The sequence below is a fragment of the Hydra vulgaris genome, chromosome 11, assembly GCF_038396675.1.
Source record: "Hydra vulgaris chromosome 11, alternate assembly HydraT2T_AEP".
In the NCBI taxonomy this organism is placed as follows: Eukaryota; Metazoa; Cnidaria; class Hydrozoa; order Anthoathecata; family Hydridae; genus Hydra; species Hydra vulgaris.
The window spans coordinates 7658800-7677686 of record NC_088930.1 but is presented as its reverse complement, the minus strand read 5'-3'; the positions used below and the strand labels follow the sequence as shown (position 1 = coordinate 7677686).

Here is an 18887-nt window from a genome sequence, read left to right as displayed (position 1 = left end):
ATTGGTTAACTGAAAAAATGCGAGAGTTAGAATATTCTTACCGTGACTTTGAAAAAACTGCTATTTGGGTCGACTTGAAAAAGGTGTTTGAGTTAAAAAAAGATTCTGTTGTTAAACTATCAAAGCTCAATCAAGTATCTATCTGTCCAAAACCCATAGAGCGAAAGAATGTTGCATTAAGTCTTCCGATTTTTTGTGCTGAAACATTACCTGCACTAAAGATTCATTCAGAAATGCAGTATTCAGGTGAAACTGTTGATTTTATATCAAAAATTGTAGACTTTTTTAAAACCCTAAATGTTAAAAGTCAGTTTGAAGATGTTCAGTTTGAATACCTAAAAAAGAGCTGTCTTTAATAATCCTTAATGATCAGCGATTATAATTTTTACTTGATTTAGCAATTATGTTTGAAAAAATGGTCCCTGAAAAGCGAGGAAAGAGAGTAAAACAACTTATCAAAGAGACTGCTATTGCTTTTGCATATACATGAAGAGGAGTGGCTATGTTAACAAAGCATCTCCTTAGCACTCCAAATGACTTTGTATGTCTAGGAATTTTTTTCAGTGATCCCATTGAAAAAATTTTTATTAAGCTACGTCAAGGTTCTGGTGGAACATATTTCATCAATGTTTAACAAAGTTTACAAAAAGTAAACATTAGGAAAACAAAGCTTCTTTTTGATTTACACACAGATTTTGGAATATAATTGTATTTTTACGTACATTACATTTAAATCATACTTGTATTTTTATCAAAACATACTTGGTTTTTTACCAAATGATAACAATACCTTTAATGTGTTTCATAATCTTTTAAATATGGAGTTAGTCTTACCTAAGTCTGTAAAAATGGCAAGAATATAACAGAGGTGGATTAAAGTTACCTGGAGACAATATGTGTCAACGGGTTATCTATTGCCATATATTTTTCCATCATATTATGTCCTCAGTTTGTTGAACAAGTCTTATAAATGTAACAATGATGATAGCAGTATTTTATGATTTTGAAAACATAGATAGGTTTCATGGAAAATTGATTGTTTCTGAAAATAAATATAAATGTATATAAAATATATTTATGTTGAAGTTTGTTAGATTAAAAAGAAAAAAATTTACATTGTTAAAAAAGTTTTTTTTTAGTAATCTTTTGAAAATGCTCATTTAAGGTAAAAAATTTTAAATTTTGTTGATTTGTGAAATAATAATTACAATTTTCTTGAAAATTATTTTTGAAAAAAAACTATATATTTTTTGTCAACAAGCTAATTAGTAGCTCATTTTAGTTTTATAGTCAACTAATTTGTTTACAAAATATTCGCCTTAGGGGTGTTCGCTGTAAATAAAAACTTACGAAAATTTCGCATTTTTATCTTCGGTATTTCAAGTTGCTATTGCGGAAATTGTTCTTGCGCAAATTCACCTTTCGAAATGCGTTATACGAAAAAAATAAATAATAATTATTCCGTAATAACTCTTTACGAAAAGAAACTTGCGAAACAAATCATTTCGAAAGAATACTTGCGAAACAGTTCCTTACGGAAGGAGCGTTTCGGAATGTGCGCTTTCGGAAGAGACTCGAAAGCATTCATTAAACTGATATACAAAAAATATTATTATTTATTATTTAAATAAAAAAATGTTGTTAAATGATTCTTCAATAGTTTTTACATATATATATATATATATATATATATATATATATATATATATATATATATATATATATATATATATATATATATATATATATATATAAATATAAATATATATATATATATATATATATATATATATATATATATATATATATATATATATATATATATATATATATATATTGCAGAAAGAATATAAGGGGGCCTAACGCAGCTTTAATCTAAATAAAAAAAACTGAAACTTTGAGTTAGTTTTGGCGGAAAGAACAACATTATATATTTATATACATATATATATATATATATATATATATATATATATATATATATATATATATATATATATATATATATATATATATATATATATGTATTTATGTATATATATATATACGTACATACACATATGTATATAGTTATATATACATATATGTATACATATATATATATATATATATATATTTATATATATATATATATATATATATATAAATACATATATATATATATATATATATATATATATATATATATATATATATATATATATATATATATATATATATATATATATATATATATAAATATATATATATATATATATATTATATTAGTAGAAAATCACTTAACTAAATTTTTTTTTTTTTTTTTTTTTTGATTGTGATTTTTTGAAGTGATTTTCTACTAATATATAATTGCTCTGTTCTTTTAAGAACATTGAGCACTCTATTGTGTAGAATACTTTTTAAAGTTGTTTAAATATATATATATATATATATATATATATATATATATATATATATATATATATATATATATATATATATATATATATATGTATATATATATATGTATATATATATATGTACATATATATATATATATACATATATATATATATATATATATATATATATATATATATATATATATATATATATATATATATATATATATATATGTATATATATATATATATATATATATATATATATATATATATATATATATATATATATATATATATATATAATTATATTTAAAAACGATAAAGAAAAAACTTTTATTATGGAACATCAAGTTTCATGCCTAACGGCAATCATCAGCCATATATTACAAAATTAAAAATTAAACGTTAAAATTACAATTAGAATTACGGTGGCGTGAGTTCTAATGACTCGATGGAAACAAAATTTAAAAGTTTTGAAAGTATAACGTGACGTAAACATGACGTAAACGTGACGTAAACTTGACGTAAACGTGACGTAAACGTGACGTAAACCAACCAGGATCAATCTTCGGTATCAAAAGAGAAATAAGGAGCTTATTTTTGTGTCTGCACTTCGAGATTATTTCACTCCATGTATTTAGTAGGTTTTCTCCTTTACACGTTAAAATTTGGAACTTCTCGTTCAAACAAAGGTTACAAACTCTTGATGATGGGTTGTATGGTTTGCATTTTTTAACAATCTTCCATCTGACAAAAGGTGTAAAGTTTTTTTCTTTTAATTTCCATACTTCTTTTGATAGCTTTGTATCATTCTTGTACCTAACTGCATTTAAAGATTTTAAGTTGTTTGCATACCGAATTTTAAAAAGTGTATTTTGGACTTAAAAAGTTCAAAGTACACTTTTTCTTTATATTACGGATAACTTGAATAGATTGTGGCCTAATAAACAATGCTGTTGGAAAGGCAATGGTTGTTCATTGGACATTTGGTTTTGTCAATGCAGTTGCATTTCATTTCATTAGTTTTTGCCTCTTTATGTAAAATGCTTTTTTTGTGAGAGTTGATAATGGATTTTATGTTTGGCATGCAGGAATAACTTATTTTGATTGCGTTTCTATTAAATATTTTACGAAGTCTGTGGTTAACTGGAAAGTGGAGGTCGATGAGATTCAAAAGACATTTACCTATTTTTGTAACAACATTAGCACTGAAAGGAGAATTATACCAAATTATCTTGCGTTTTTGGTTGCCGTTTGTTGATTTTATACTTGTATGGTATACAAGTTCGCAATTGTAACCCGATTTTTATAAGGCTTCTTGATAAGGAGGAATACCTTCTTTAAAAATCGATTCACTTGACGATAATCTTAATTCAACAGTCTTAGGAATACTTTTTATTATATATATTTATATATATATATATATATATATATATATATATATATATATATATATATGTATATATATATATATATATATATATATATATATATATATATATATATATATTTATATATGTATATATATATATATATATATATATATATATATATATATATATATATATATGTATATATATATGTATATATATATATATATATATATATATATATATATATATATATATATATATATATATATATATATATATATATATATATATATATATATATACAGTGACCTAGAAAGGTTAAGAAAGTTACGCAGCTAAAATTTAAATAGAAAAAAATGAAACTTTGAATTAGTTTTGAGGGAAAAGACAACGCTCCCTCCGCAACATGTCCTTATACCAGTGTTTATATGCATTAATATTTATCAACTACCTACTTTGGTTCACTTCCCACTTTCGGTTGTTTATTGTCTTTGGCTTTGCAGAAATGGAGGTTTACTATTTATATTCTCATATATAAAAACTTAGTAAAATATTTAGTTCCATTACATTTTTTATTAATTTATCATTAATTTTCAGACTAGCTACAGCTCTGAAACTTTCAGCGCTTGTATAGTCCTGGTGAGCTTCTATATTTAAATTGTTTCCAGGAGCGAAGACCCGGGAAAGGGTTGTATTGTACGTGCTCGTTTTTTTGCTGCAAAATCTTGCAACTAAATTTTTACGCTCTCCAAAATAGCTAGAGCTTTAAAACTTGCTGCGGTTGTATAGTCCCAATAACGTTGGGATGTTGAAAATTGCGGGGGTGGGGAGGATCAAATTTAAAGCGTACGTACTTTATGGAGTCGTTATTTTTTAAGATTGATTACATAATTTATGTCTTTTTTTGATTTCAGCAAAAGCATTGTTTTCCAATCACGCAATTTTATTCGCATAAAACCGTCTCTTTTTTCCATTAACTTACTGACTCAGGGACTAATTAACTGCTCTCTCACAATTTCGGGTAAGTAATGAATATAAAGAAAGGAACAGGAGAAAAACTGCCTTTGGGTTAAACTAACGACAAGTTTACAGTAAAAATTAGTTCGATAATAACCTCTTTTTTTTAACCGACTCATTCAAAACAACTTAATTTTTGCAATAAGAAACTCTTTCATCAAAATTTAAGATTTGGTTATTTAATGTTAACATATTAGTAAAAGTTTAATTATTTTTTTATATTATTATTAAGACAATTATTACATTATTAAGATAATTATTTCGTTATTAAGATAATTATTTGACAAATATAATAAAAAGTGTTGCTAAAACTAATGTATAAAAATCGTTTATATTACTAATAGTTAATTGAAAGTTGAAATTAATATTTCTGCATAATATTAAATTTTATAAAATTAAGCATACTCAAAAGCATGGGATGTAACCGGTTTCTTTGTTCATCTTGTATAATTCCTGCTACACTAAATAAACTTTCGGATGCAACTGAAGTTGCACTTAAGCACACAATCATTTTACAAGCTAGCGTTATAAATTTATAGGTGTCACCTTCTGTTTGATAAAAAGCCATACACCCATTTTCTTCCATAGCTAATTTTTTTCTCACATTAACTATCATTAAATGTCGATCATACTTTTCGAATTCCAAGTTTATTTGATGAATTTGATCCTCAAGCAGATTTGTACATGGTTTTATGAAAAATTTATCCGTTAATTGTGAAATAAAAGTAATTTTTTTATGTCTTGGTGCATTTCCATTACTCGCATTATTTAACAATTGGTTTGATAGAATTGATGGTGTTAAATGAATGGCATCTTGCAATTACAAACTAACTTGTTGCATCAGCGGTGTTAATATTTTTTTAACAAAATTTCTTACTCGAATTATTAAACCAAGACGTTGGTTTATATCTTCTACAAATTCAAATTTTTTATATCGAAAATCTAGATAAGTAGCTGCCATAAAAATACCATCAGTTAAAATATAATTTAGACGACTTTTTAAAGAATTTAGTAACTGAAATTTTAATGCTTCTATTAGATCTGTAGAGAATTCCATATTAGTTATTTTACTATTCAATAGACTGTAAACAGCTGGAAATAATAAAGAAACTGTAGGCTAAGTTCGACCACTTAAGCTTATTGTCAAATCTTTTAGTGATTCAAACAAATTGCAAAAATCATTTATTATTATAAACTCGTCACCTAAAGGCACATATTGAAATATGCATTCAGCGCCATTTTTATATTTCATAGATAATAAAGCATCTTTATTTGAAAAAATTGAATCAAGCATATCAAATGTTGAATTCCATATTATTTTAACATCTTGCACTAATTTTATCTTTACGTCATATTGTAATATATCTTGTTTTTCTTTAAGTCTTTTCGTTAATCCTATATTTTAATAGTTATCAATATATATATATATATATATATATTTTCGGAACTATAGTATATGATATTATTTGTCGTTGAGGCAGTTCGTAATCTTGGTTTAAACTTTTAACAAAATCAATAAATGATTGGTGATTTTCAAGGCACATCGGCATATTTGCTTGGAGAAGGAAATCAAGCAATTTCTCAGTTATAACTTCTTGTCTTTTTAATGTAAACCATTTAATAATGTAGCTGTTTTCATCAACTTCTATTGCTTCATTTTTTTGCAAATCTAAATCGTAAAGAACATCTAGTTCTTGTCTTTTGATATTACAATTTGATGGTCCAAATATTTTATAAACAGATTTTAGATGCCAAATAATGTTGCTTGTGGAATTGCCGGATCATTTTATTTTCCATTTACTATTGTCCTCGGAATACTTTGTATTACAATGTTGACATATTACAAATGCATTATTTTTTTGAGGCAAATCTACATGATCCCAAACAAATGACTTACATGCTCTAAATTTTCTTTTTTCCCCCAAAATGGTAAAGTTTATGTTGTTCAACTTATGTTCATTATTTAACTTTTGTTCATTGAAAGACATTTTTAGTATATTTTATGAAATTCTAGGTTTATTTATAAAAATTTACTAATTGAAACTTATCAATATCATTATACTTATAATAATTAGTATTTTAGTTACCTAGTTAATTATACGTATTTGATTCATAAAACGTAATTAAATATTTTTAATATGCCGCGTTTCGTAAGTGTTTTTCTGTTAAGAACTGTTTCGCAAGTTGCGGTTTTTTATCATTATTTTAAAAAATAAATCCTTAAAATGTTCATATGTTGCAATACTGAAAATAAAATTTTATTATAAACATTTGGTATATAAAAATTTTATTTTTTACAATTATATCCGTTTGGCCAACAAAATTTTTTTATAGACTTCAAAACGTTCAGCGAAAGAGCTCGTTCCGCAAGTGCGACTTCCGTAAGCGCTACTTTCGTATGTAGCAAAATAGTTTTATTTCATAATTCAACTTGTGAAAAGCGACATTTCGTAAGTAGCATTTGCGAAATGAACATCGACGGTTTTTTTTGTTTTGTAAAATTCGGTACGATGAAAAAAAATTCCTGATTCTCAATATCCTTCCGAAAGAATTTTATTTTTCCGGAATAGTACGAAATATTCCGGTTAACAACTCTAACCACCTACAGTTATTTTTTTTTTGTGCACATCCTTCAGGCCTGTTATTAGGCAGGCCATGTATAACACGCAATATTTAATATTGCATATAGATTTCTGCGTGGAAATTTTTAGTAAAAGTTTTAATAAAAAATTTTTAATAAAAATGTTAATGTATTAAAGTAAAAACATTGAAAGGATTTTGCTATTAAAGTATGTGTAATTTATAATACTTTGAATTATGCACAAGTTTTTTAAAAGTCTTTTTACATTGTGAACTACCCTTTACATTGCATATTTTATATAAAAATGGTGAATAAGAGATGAATATTTAAATCATTTAAAAATGTTTGTATTTTTTTTTTTTTTTTTAATTTAAAAATATATGTAACATTTTATATATAAAATTTACAATCAAACTCTTATTATAATTATGAAGCAATAGTGTGGACCAGTATGTTTTGGTTTGAATAATCAAAAGACAATGTTATTTGTGTGAATGAAAATCCATCAAGTTGAATAAACTAAATGTTCTAAAACTACAGTTATTTTAACCTATTATATATAAATGAGTATAACATATCTATATTTATTATTATATGCAATGATTATATGTTATGATTATATGAGTATTTCACTAATTTAGTTTATTTGTGATTTGAGTGTATTTTTACAGTTTTTTTTTTTTAATTAAATTTATTTTGTTTGCACAGGTTGTTGGCAAATAAATTAAAAACAAAGTTTTACTTGACCAGATCTAAAACAAAACAAACAAAATAGAATGGATTTCGAACTTTGAATATTTCCAGGGTGTTATTGGCATGTATATTATATTTCCTTTGCGTTGTTCCCACCAATGTATATATATATATATATATATATATATATATATATATATATATATATATATATATATATATATATATATATATATATATATATATATATATATATATATATATATATATATATATATATATATATATATATATGTATATATATATATATATATATATATATATACGTATGTATGTATGTATAAATTGTGTATATGTATATGCGTAACGCATCCTTATCAAAAAGGTTTACTATCTTGGTCAATAACGAAATAAATTAGGAATGATTCACAAATGAGTTTTTTCTTTTACCGACTTTTGATCACTTAATTTTCACATTTGCTTGTGAACAATGTGAAGTATATTAATACCTGTAAAATGTACGAATATCTTACTTTAAAGATGTTATTATTTAGACGCATTTACCTGATGTCGTAAAATAAAAAAAACGCAATGCACACAGATATATGTTTGAAATTTGTTCTTCGCGTTGTCATGGACAATGAGCTCCATGGGTCGAATAAACCACCAAACATCGAGTAACTTTAAGCCAGTACTACAATCCCCAAAGAAACAAAAACAAAGTTCTTGTCTATAATCATCAGAAGACAAAAGCCGAAAACTTGTCAATTGCAATATTTATAAGAGAAATACAGAATTGCAGAAACAAGAAAATTAAACTTTTGGTGATAAACGAAAGTTAGGTTTTCCAGAGAGATTGAAGTCTTTTATAGTTGCATGATTTAAATATTGTATTAATAACAATTTTTTAATTTTACATAATTTTGAAAACAAGTGTTGCTTTTCAAAGTAGGTTTTTTCATTGTTATAAGAATTGATGCTAATTGTTAATTTTTCAAATGTTAATAAAGCAAATTTCATATTAAACTTGTATTAAACGTTAACTAATTAGTTTATTTTATATTAAACTTATAATTCGTATATATATATATATATATATATATATATATATATATATATATATATATATATATATATATATATATATATATATATATATATATATATATATATATATATATATATATATATATGTATATATATATATATATATATATATATAATGTTAATTAACATTTGCATCACAAATAATATTTTTGTGTGTGTTCCGTGTAAAAATCGTCACCTAAAAGATAGTTGGTAGATAGTGACGCGCTTTTTAGAGAATTCAAAATCTAATTTTGACTAGAAGTGGAAAAGAAAGCGACAAACAATTTGGATTTTGAGTGATATCCTGCTGTAATCTGGCAATGATTGTTATTTTAGAGGAACAGTTCTTCTTTTCCTATGTGACTCACAAAATCGTACAAGATTAAAAATATTTTGCATCACAAATATTTTTTCTGTATGTTCCATGTAAAAATTATCACCTAAAAGATATTTGGTAGATAATGGCGCTCTTTTGAGAATATTCAAAACCCAATTTTAGCTAGATATTAATTTCCTAGTTCCAAAAATCTCTATTTTGATGTATAATGGTTCATATAAAGGTAACTTTTGTGTATATATTGTTGCTAACTTTTTGCATGTTTTGTAGTTTGTGATTTATACAAATATATCAAAAAGCATTTGACATTTCACCATACTTGTCCAACTTTTTGATAATGATATTAGTTTACTGCTGACGACAGTAAACTAATATCATTATCAAAAAATTGCATTACTAATGCATAGACACGGATTTAATTCAAAACGACACCGATAAACTAGTAGAATGGTCAAAAAATTGGAACGCGAACTTTAACAGCAAAAAATGTAAATTTATAAAAACTCATACAAGAAAAAATAAGAAATGAAAAACATAATAAACAACAGCAAAAAATTTACGATAAAAAACTATTAAGGAAAAATAATTACACTTAAAATGAAACGTAACATAAACAATTTAAGAATTGACGGGATCGTTGAAAATAACGAAGAAAAGAATTGGGAAATCACAAAGAAAAAGGTAAAGCAACTATTTAAAGATAATCTTGGTATTGAAAAAGATATTATAATTGATCGGGCTCATCGAGTGGGAGTTGCTAATGATAAACGAGAACGAACAATTGTCTTGAAGCTCCGGGATTACGAGGACAAAAAAACAATTTTGGAAAGCGCAACAAAATTAAAAGGAACTAATATCTTTCTAAATGAAGATTTTAGTTTTACATCGCGAAAAATTCGAAAAGAACTTTTTGATCAGGCGAAGATACATCGTCAAAATGGCTATTTTGCAAAAGTTGTTTACAACAAACTAATTGTTCACGAATTTCGAGAAAACACCCGCAACACAGATGTTATTCCGACATGCGTAAACGAGTAAGCGTTTTAAGTATTTTAGTTTTTAATTATATTAAATATTTTTAAATTATACATTTTTAAAAAATGGCAGCGCTTTTTCCACAGAAATTAGATTTTCACAATTTAAATTTAAACTTTTTTGAGGACAACTTTATAAATAACCTATCAGATGAAAATATAAATATTTTTCAAGAAACTCAAATGAACTTAATTAACACACCGTATATTGATCCTTTTGAATTTAAAGTAATAGCAGATGATGGCTCATTTTCTGTATTACACATAAACATTAGAAGCATGCAGCAAAATTTTGATAAACTTAAAGAATTTTTAAATATTTTAAACTACACGTTCGACATCATATCTATTTCAGAGACTTGGCATGATACAGAAAGTTCTCTTGAATTAAATTCTAATTATATATTACCATTTTATAAACTAATAAGTCAATCAAGAGGAAATGGGAAAAAAGGAGGAGGATTAGGAATTTATGTCTTAGAAAAGTATGCTTTGAAGATAAAAAATATACTATGCTTTTCAAATGATAACTATGAAAGCCTTTTCATTGAAATTATTAATAAAAAATACCGAAACATTTTAGTTTGATGTGTTTATCGTCCACCGAGTGGAAAAATAAAAAATTTCGAAACCTTTATCAAAAATACGATTATGAAAATAAATAAAGAAAATAAGACTTTATATATAACTGGTGACATAAATCTTGATGCTCTTTCTAACACAAAATTTCCAAAAATAAAATCTTTTTTTGATATGCTTTTTAAATTTTATGTCTTGTCAACTATTAATAAACCAACGCGAGTAACAAAAACCTCTGCAACAGCAATAGACAATATTTTTATCAATAATTATTTAGAAACGACATTTGAAACCGGTATATTTTTGACAGATATTAGCGATCATTTCCCGATATTCATAAAAATAAAAAACTTTAAATCTATGTCTGATTGTCATTCAAAAATTATACATTTAATAAAACGAAATTTAAAATTGAGTAACACTAATAAATTAACAAGTAGACTAAAACAAGAAACATGGAACAACGTATATAAATGTAAAGATACTAATGAAGCTTACAATGCCTTTTTAAGTACATTTTTGGAGTACTTTAATGAAACCTGTCCAAAAGAGATAATAACAACTAAGTCAAAAGCAATTGCTAATCCGTGGATGGATAAATCGTTATTAAAGTGCTCAAAAAAAAAAAAAAAACTTTACAATAAATTTTTGAAAAATAGAAACAATGATAATGAAAAAAATTACAAAAATTATAAATTTTTTTATCAAGATCTCATTAAAAATGCAAAAAAAAAATATTACAGTAATCAAATTAACAAATGCAAATTTGATAGCAAAAAAACATGGCCCATCATTAATCTCATAATGGGAAGAGAAAAACTAAATTCACCTTCTCTTCCTAAACGAATTGTTATTGAAAATAACGATATATTTTGTCAAAAACTAATTTCAGAAGAATTCAATAAATATTTTACAAATATTGGTCCTAATCTTGTAAATAAAATTGTACCAACATCTGCATCATTTAAAACCTATCTTAAAACCACGAATAACGTTACCATGCTTGATTATGAATTAGGCTATGAAGAATTAGAGGCAGCCTTTGCCTCCTTAAAAAAAAAAAAAGGCTCCAGGATTTGATGAGATATCTAGTGATATAGTTATTGCAAACAAACACAGTCTTAATAGACCCCTGATTCATATACTTAAGCTCTCATTAAATTCTGGGATATTTCCGGATGTACTTAAATTGGCAAAAGTAATTCCATTATACAAATGTAATGATCATTCTGACATTTCAAACTACAGGCCTATATCAATACTTTCTGTACTTTCAAAACTCTTCGAACGTGTAGTTTATAATAGAATCTATGATTACTTCATTAAAAACAATTTTTTTTACCCAAATCAGTTTGGCTTTCAAAAAAATCTCTCTACAGAACATGCAATCATTGAAATAGTAAATCAAATAACTAATGGTTTTGAAAATAATAAATTTACTTTAGGAGTGTTTCTTGATTTATCAAAAGCATTCGATACAGTGGACCATTGCATTCTATTAGATAAATTAAGGCATTACGGAATAATAAATAAAACTTATTATTGGATTAAAAGCTATCTTACAAACAGAAAACAATATGTAAATAATATCCAATCTGGAGTATTAAATGTCATATGTGGAGTCCCGCAAGGATCGATTCTTGGTCCACTTCTTTTTCTAATATATATAAATGACTTTTGTAATGCATCTTTAAAAATGAACTCGGTCATGTTTGCAAATGACACAAACTTATTTCTCACCAACAATGATATCAAGAAATTATATGCAGACATGAATATTGAACTGTGTAAAGTAAACAACTGGTTTAAGGCAAACAAACTCTCACTTAACGCTGAGAAAACAAAGTATATACTATTTCACAAAAAAACACAAGAAGAAAATCTTCCTCTCAAGTTGCCTAACCTATCTCTAAATGATAAACTAGTAAATAAGCAATCCAATATAAGATTCTTAGAAATCATTGTTGATGAAAAATTATCCTGGCTTCCACATATGATATATATCCAGTCAAAAATCACCAAAATAATAGGTTTGATGTATCGAGTTCGTTCCTACGTCAATAAAAATAGTCTTAAATTAATCTACTTTGGGCTAATTCATAGCCTCATCAGCTATGCAAACATTTCATGGGCAAGTACTCAAGCGGCAAAGATTAAAAAAATTTAAAGTCTTCAAAAACATGCCTGCAGAATCATTTACTCAAAAAATAGGCGTGAACACGCTAAGCCCTTAATAAAAGATATGAAAATGATGAATGTGTTTGAAATAAATATCTACCAGCATTTAATTTTCATGTATCGTTATAATCACAATATCTCTCCTATAAGCTTTAATAACAAGTTTAAAATAAATAAAAATGATAGCTATAATCTTAGAGCGAATATGTCCAACACATATAAACTGCCTCGGATAATAAACAAATATTCAGAGTACAGCATTCTATATCGAGGTCCAAAAGTATGGAATACTTTTCAAAAAGGATTCAAAGGTACGGTAAATTCGTTAAGTTCATTCAAGTTTTTAACAAAAAAAGAAATTTTTAAAATATAAGAAACAAGGTAACTTATATCATACCCCGAATTTGTTGTAATTTTTTCCACTTTTTTAGTTATATTTTCTTCATGAAAGTTCAAGCTCTCTTTAATTTCGGAAGTTTCTCTTTCAATGATAACATCTTTTGGATTGCTTTCTTTTGCTTCATTTTCAAGTTTGTCGAGTCGTTTTGCGAGAATTTTTAAGTTTTCACTTACTATTAAAATAAAGCTTTGTTATTGTTCTTTTAATAATTTGCTTGTTTCTGAAAGTATAAAAGTTTTTTGTTCTTCATGCTTTGTTATTATTAACTTTTCGATGTTTTTTAACGTTAAATCCTCATTTTAATTTTTTCATAAAATTGATAAAAACACGTCCGTTCACAAACACGTCCGTTCAAGAAAAAAAGTTTTAGTAAAACTTATATTTTTCAAACACCCTGTCTATATTTTTCAAACGATCCACTAGATAAACTTTTCAAGAAAAAAAAAATTATTAATGTCTCTTCTAATATTCTAACACATATAAAAATTATTGCGCGTGCTCACATATCTAAAATTTTAAAAGTATGACCCACCTTAATGTTCAGTCAAACAACTTTTTTGAAAACCAAACTGATTTTTAGATGGGCAGAAATAGGACGATAATTAGACATGACATTGCATTATCATTTTTATACGCATGTTTGGCTCTAACAATTTTTGATTTATTAGAATAAGCGCTATGCTTAAAAAAACATGTTATAAAATAGCAGTTTTATAATGCATTAATTAAAAAATTAATATTGCTTGCTGTGTCTCAATTATAAAAATTAATTTTGCTTGCTGTGTCTCGTGCTCGCTGTGTCACGTTGTTAAATGTATACATTAACATGGGTTGCTGCATTACTAGTATATGTTATTATATTAACACGACTTATTTTGCTTTAGTTCAATCAGTACCTTGCTAATAGATAATATATACTTTTAGTGGTTAGTCTTCCAGAAAGTTTTTAAATGTATTAACTACTTTATCTATTTTTGAATCAAGGCTAGACCCAATATTTACAAAGTATTGTTGGGTTCATGGTAGAGGAACCTGGATCTGTTTCCTTTGTAATTTATTACAGAATTTTTTTGTGGAATACAAGAAAACTTTTTTTTCCTCAGCACTTACGAATACATGGTTGATTTAAAACAAAGTGTTAAATCAAAAATGTTTTCGTAATTTCTATTTTACATTTATTTAAAAATAATTTATTTTAGTTTGGCTGATATTTGTTTGAAATAACTTTTTATATGTACGCTTTTTCATTATTTTATTTTAAAAATTATATTCAAAGATTTTGCTTTTTTTTAAATAAATCTCAAGTCAAAATTTTTTAACTTTCTGTTTTTTATTAGTTGCTATGAGACTGAAGCAACTAGGTTTCAAAAGATTTGCTACATGATGTACCATCCATAAACATTTTTAAATTTTTAACAAGGCAATGTTTTTAAGAAATTTATAATGATGCACGTTAGCTTATATATGATTGGTTTAAATTTTTATCATCATAAGTTTCGAACAGTGATAAATATGATACCAACTTAAAGGCGTTGCCTTAGTTTCATTGTTCTTTTTTTTTTTTTTGTTATTTAGGTGCCCCAAGAAGACCTAACGTGCTTGTCACAGAGCACCGCAGAAGTACACGCCTCTTTCCTTACCGTGACATGAAAATATGTCCAGAGCTCGTGTCAAAACTGGATCTCCTGCATATAAAGCAAACGCTCTAACCACTGCGCCACGGCCGTTCTAATTTGAAGATGGCAAGGAGCAGGGACGCTACACCCTGAATAAACTTTGTCGAGTCTATTTGTTACTCCGCGGATTAACACCTGCGGCGCTGCCACACCCTCAAGGTTGACACCACTGCGTCAACGCCTTACATTGACTAGTATTGTGGTTTATCCTCCTCCAGCTAATTGCCATATAGAGGCCACATTACCAAGGCCCGCAAATACTGGTTCAGCTACAAAAGAAGCATCATAACCCGCTCTACGGACCGAGAGTAAAGTGAGTTTGGGAAGAACAAAAATATGTTAGAGTGAAAGACAGAAGAAGCGTGTTAGAAAGATTGCAAAGGGAAAGCAGACAGGATTGTACACGATTTTAGAAGGTGCAATACGTACTGTTATAGTTGGGTCACCTAATTAATGCACGCCAACTAAGATTTGATTGGAGTTCACACTTGATATGGACTCTTCCTCAACATTTATTGTCTCACATTGTATTACATTTTTTTTTTCCACCTAGTCCAAGGCCCTAGGAGGCAGTGTTTATTTTATGTTTTTTATTTATGTTTTATAGTTATATATTTTTATTTTGTTATATTGATTTATATTTTTGTTTTGTTTTTTGATTTTATCTACTTTGTTGTCAGGTGTTACAGCAAGTCACTCTTGGATGTGACTTGATATCTCTGTCAACTTAAATTTTATTAAGTATTTTTTGATTTTGTTACTGTTTTAGTTTCTTTAATCGATTGTTGTTGTTTGTTTTAATGTTTTTGGGAGTATTTATTACACTTGTTGTTTTGTATAACTTTTAAATCTTGTGTTAGTGTTAGTTTCTGTTTTCATTTTTGATGGAGTTGTTTTTTAATGTTTTGTTTCTCTTGCTTTTTTTTATGGCCTCGATCAAGTACAGAGTATTCCCTTCTACGTTGTTCCCATTCAGTTTTTCTGCATACAATGTATCTAATTTTTTCATAAGCGCTTACAGTTGTTTTATCATAATATTTGAATTCATTCATATTGTAGGAATACATTTTTCATAAATCCGTTCCTTCAAAATCGTAAGGTATTAATTTGTGTTTTTTTTTTGTTGGTCGATATTTTTATGTGTTTCTCTCGCTAATTCATATTGGTCCCACTCAAGTTTTTAAAAAGCTTTTAATTTATTCAATTTATCTTTGGTGCAATTAAGTCTATCAAAGTTTTTAAATAGTCTCCAGTTATAGTCAGCCTTTTCTATATGGGTCAGTTGGTAAAACTCTTCTGGTATATCTATTGTGTAATTGCTTTCGCAATCTTCAATATCGTTTTTCTTAATTTCGTTGTCCCTAAAAATAATTTTACATTGTCTTCTTTACTATCATTCTCTTCGCTATCATCTTCGTTTTCTTTAATATCGTTTTCTTCACTTTTACTTTCGTCACTTTCATTCCCATCGCTATCATTCTCTTTACTGTTATTTTCTTCATATTCCTCTTCGCTTTCACCCTCTTCATCTTCTTCATCTTCAGCCTCGCTTTCATTATCCTCAGTTTCACTACCTTTATCATTGAAATTATCTTTTTCATCCTCTGTTTCATCATCTTCTTCATTTTCAGTTATGTTTTTTTTTTCGTAGGGTTTGAGATTTTCTGGTTCTAATTTTAATGTTGATGCTTCAGTTGGTATTGCTAACTTAATTTGCTTATTTTCCTTTGATTCTAAATCTTCTTTTTCCTTTGTATGTTCTCCGTTCGTGGAATCTTGGTTTAGATCTGTTGTTACTTCTAAAGTAATATCTAAAGGTAAAGCTCTTATTGTCTTACCTGTGTTATTTCTTTTTATTGTTTCACTTGTTGTATATTTATGAGCTTGGATTCCTGAATCTTCCTGTCCAGTGTAAATTGCTCTAACATCGTATCCCTTTAAATTAATCAGTCTAGTAACTGGTTTTACTATGCTTTCCATAACTGCAACTATAATACCCGAGTAATATAGCGTCTTCCTTTTCGGTGTTTGTTTAAAGATAGTTCTTGTTGTTACATGCTTTCCATACCCTAGCTCTTCTTGTATCTTCCCGGCAGGAAAGCTATTTTTTTCTATGAGTAAACCAAGGATGGAGACGATAACCCTTCTACTAATGTTTCTACTTGGGGTTGAGTTGTAGAAACGATGTCTTATACCATTTATTATTAAACCTTTGACAAGGAGCGTTTGATTTCATGACCATTTTGATAGTAGAGCCGTTACGTATTTGTTGAAACCCGTATAAGAGTTTATCGTACCCAGCATCTTCAATAGCTGATATAATATCGCAATCAATATATTTGGTATTTGGTTTGCACAAGATGGTATTTTTAAGCGTGCTATATTCGCTTATTATGTTATAATTTATTACATCATGTGCAAAGATTTTACTTGCAGTTTGTGCATAACTTTTATAAGGCGTCGGAACAGCCATTGTTTCAGAATCTATTTCCATGATTTGTTTTGGGTCTATTATTGACATTGTATAATACTAAACGTACATAATAATCTCTCGGTCGCTCTATTATACTCGCGGTCACTCTAAAGCCGGTGGACCTCTATATGAGGTCCAAACCAAACTTTTATACTCACAATCACTTTAAAATTTACACACTAAGGTCTACGACCTCTATAAACTCTCAGTCACTCTTTACACACTTAAAGCCAGTAGACTTTAAATACACTCTCCTTACCAACCCGTGGACGGGGCAAGGTAAACTTAAAAAACTTTTAGAAGGCCAGTAGACCTTCTTTTATAAACGTCAGGATCACTAGCTCGCCTAAATGAACTAAGATTAAGAACAGATACTACACTTGATCTTAGTCATTAGGCCGAGAAGCGATCATTGTACACATTGGATTACATTTACACATTGTATTATATTGTATCACATTGTATTTCATTTACGCCTTGCAATGACTGAGCGGTAAATATATATAAATCATGGCTAGGCCTGTAAATCGAGCCGAACGAGCCAAGCTTGCCAGGGCTTGGCTTGGCTTGTTTACATATTAAGAGTGTTCAGGCTCGGCTCGAGCTCGTTTTTGAACATGAGATTCTTTGTTCGAGCTCGGCTCGTTAAGGATTAGTATTGTTTGGGCTCGGCTCGTTTTACATGTTGCTCGAGCTCGACTGGTTTAAAACTCGAAATAATTATTGTAACCTGTTAGTTTAAAGCTCGTTTAGTAAAAAAAATTGTTTGTTAAAGGCTCGTCTGTAAATAATGCAAGTCCAAATCAACAAACAACATAAACAATCCTACAGTCTATTAAACATGCAAATAAATAACATAATGAAATAAGATCTAATAGTTCAAAATAAATCTAATAGTTCAAAATCTAATAGCTATAAATCTAATAGTTCAAAATAAAAGTTAAAATTAATAGTTCAATGTTCAAACTTAATGTTCAAAGTTCAAACACAATACAAACTCTCAAAAACATAATAACTCCTATTAAACACTGCACTCTAATAGTTCAAATTACATTTTCACAAATATAACTCTT

At 27.0% G+C, this 18887-nt stretch overlaps 1 protein-coding gene and 1 pseudogene across 1 annotated transcript; one reads left to right on the top strand and one right to left on the bottom strand.

The window, feature by feature from the left end:
- The first annotated feature begins 10071 nt into the window (after window positions 1–10071).
- Window positions 10072–10512, top strand: LOC136086821 (uncharacterized). The gene has a single exon (XM_065809313.1). It carries the CDS (start codon window positions 10072–10074, stop codon window positions 10510–10512), a length of 441 nt encoding a protein of 146 aa, XP_065665385.1.
- Window positions 10513–18088: 7576 nt separating this feature from the next.
- On the bottom strand, window positions 18089–18224 carry LOC136087656 (U2 spliceosomal RNA; annotated as a pseudogene).
- Window positions 18225–18887: the final 663 nt, after the last annotated feature.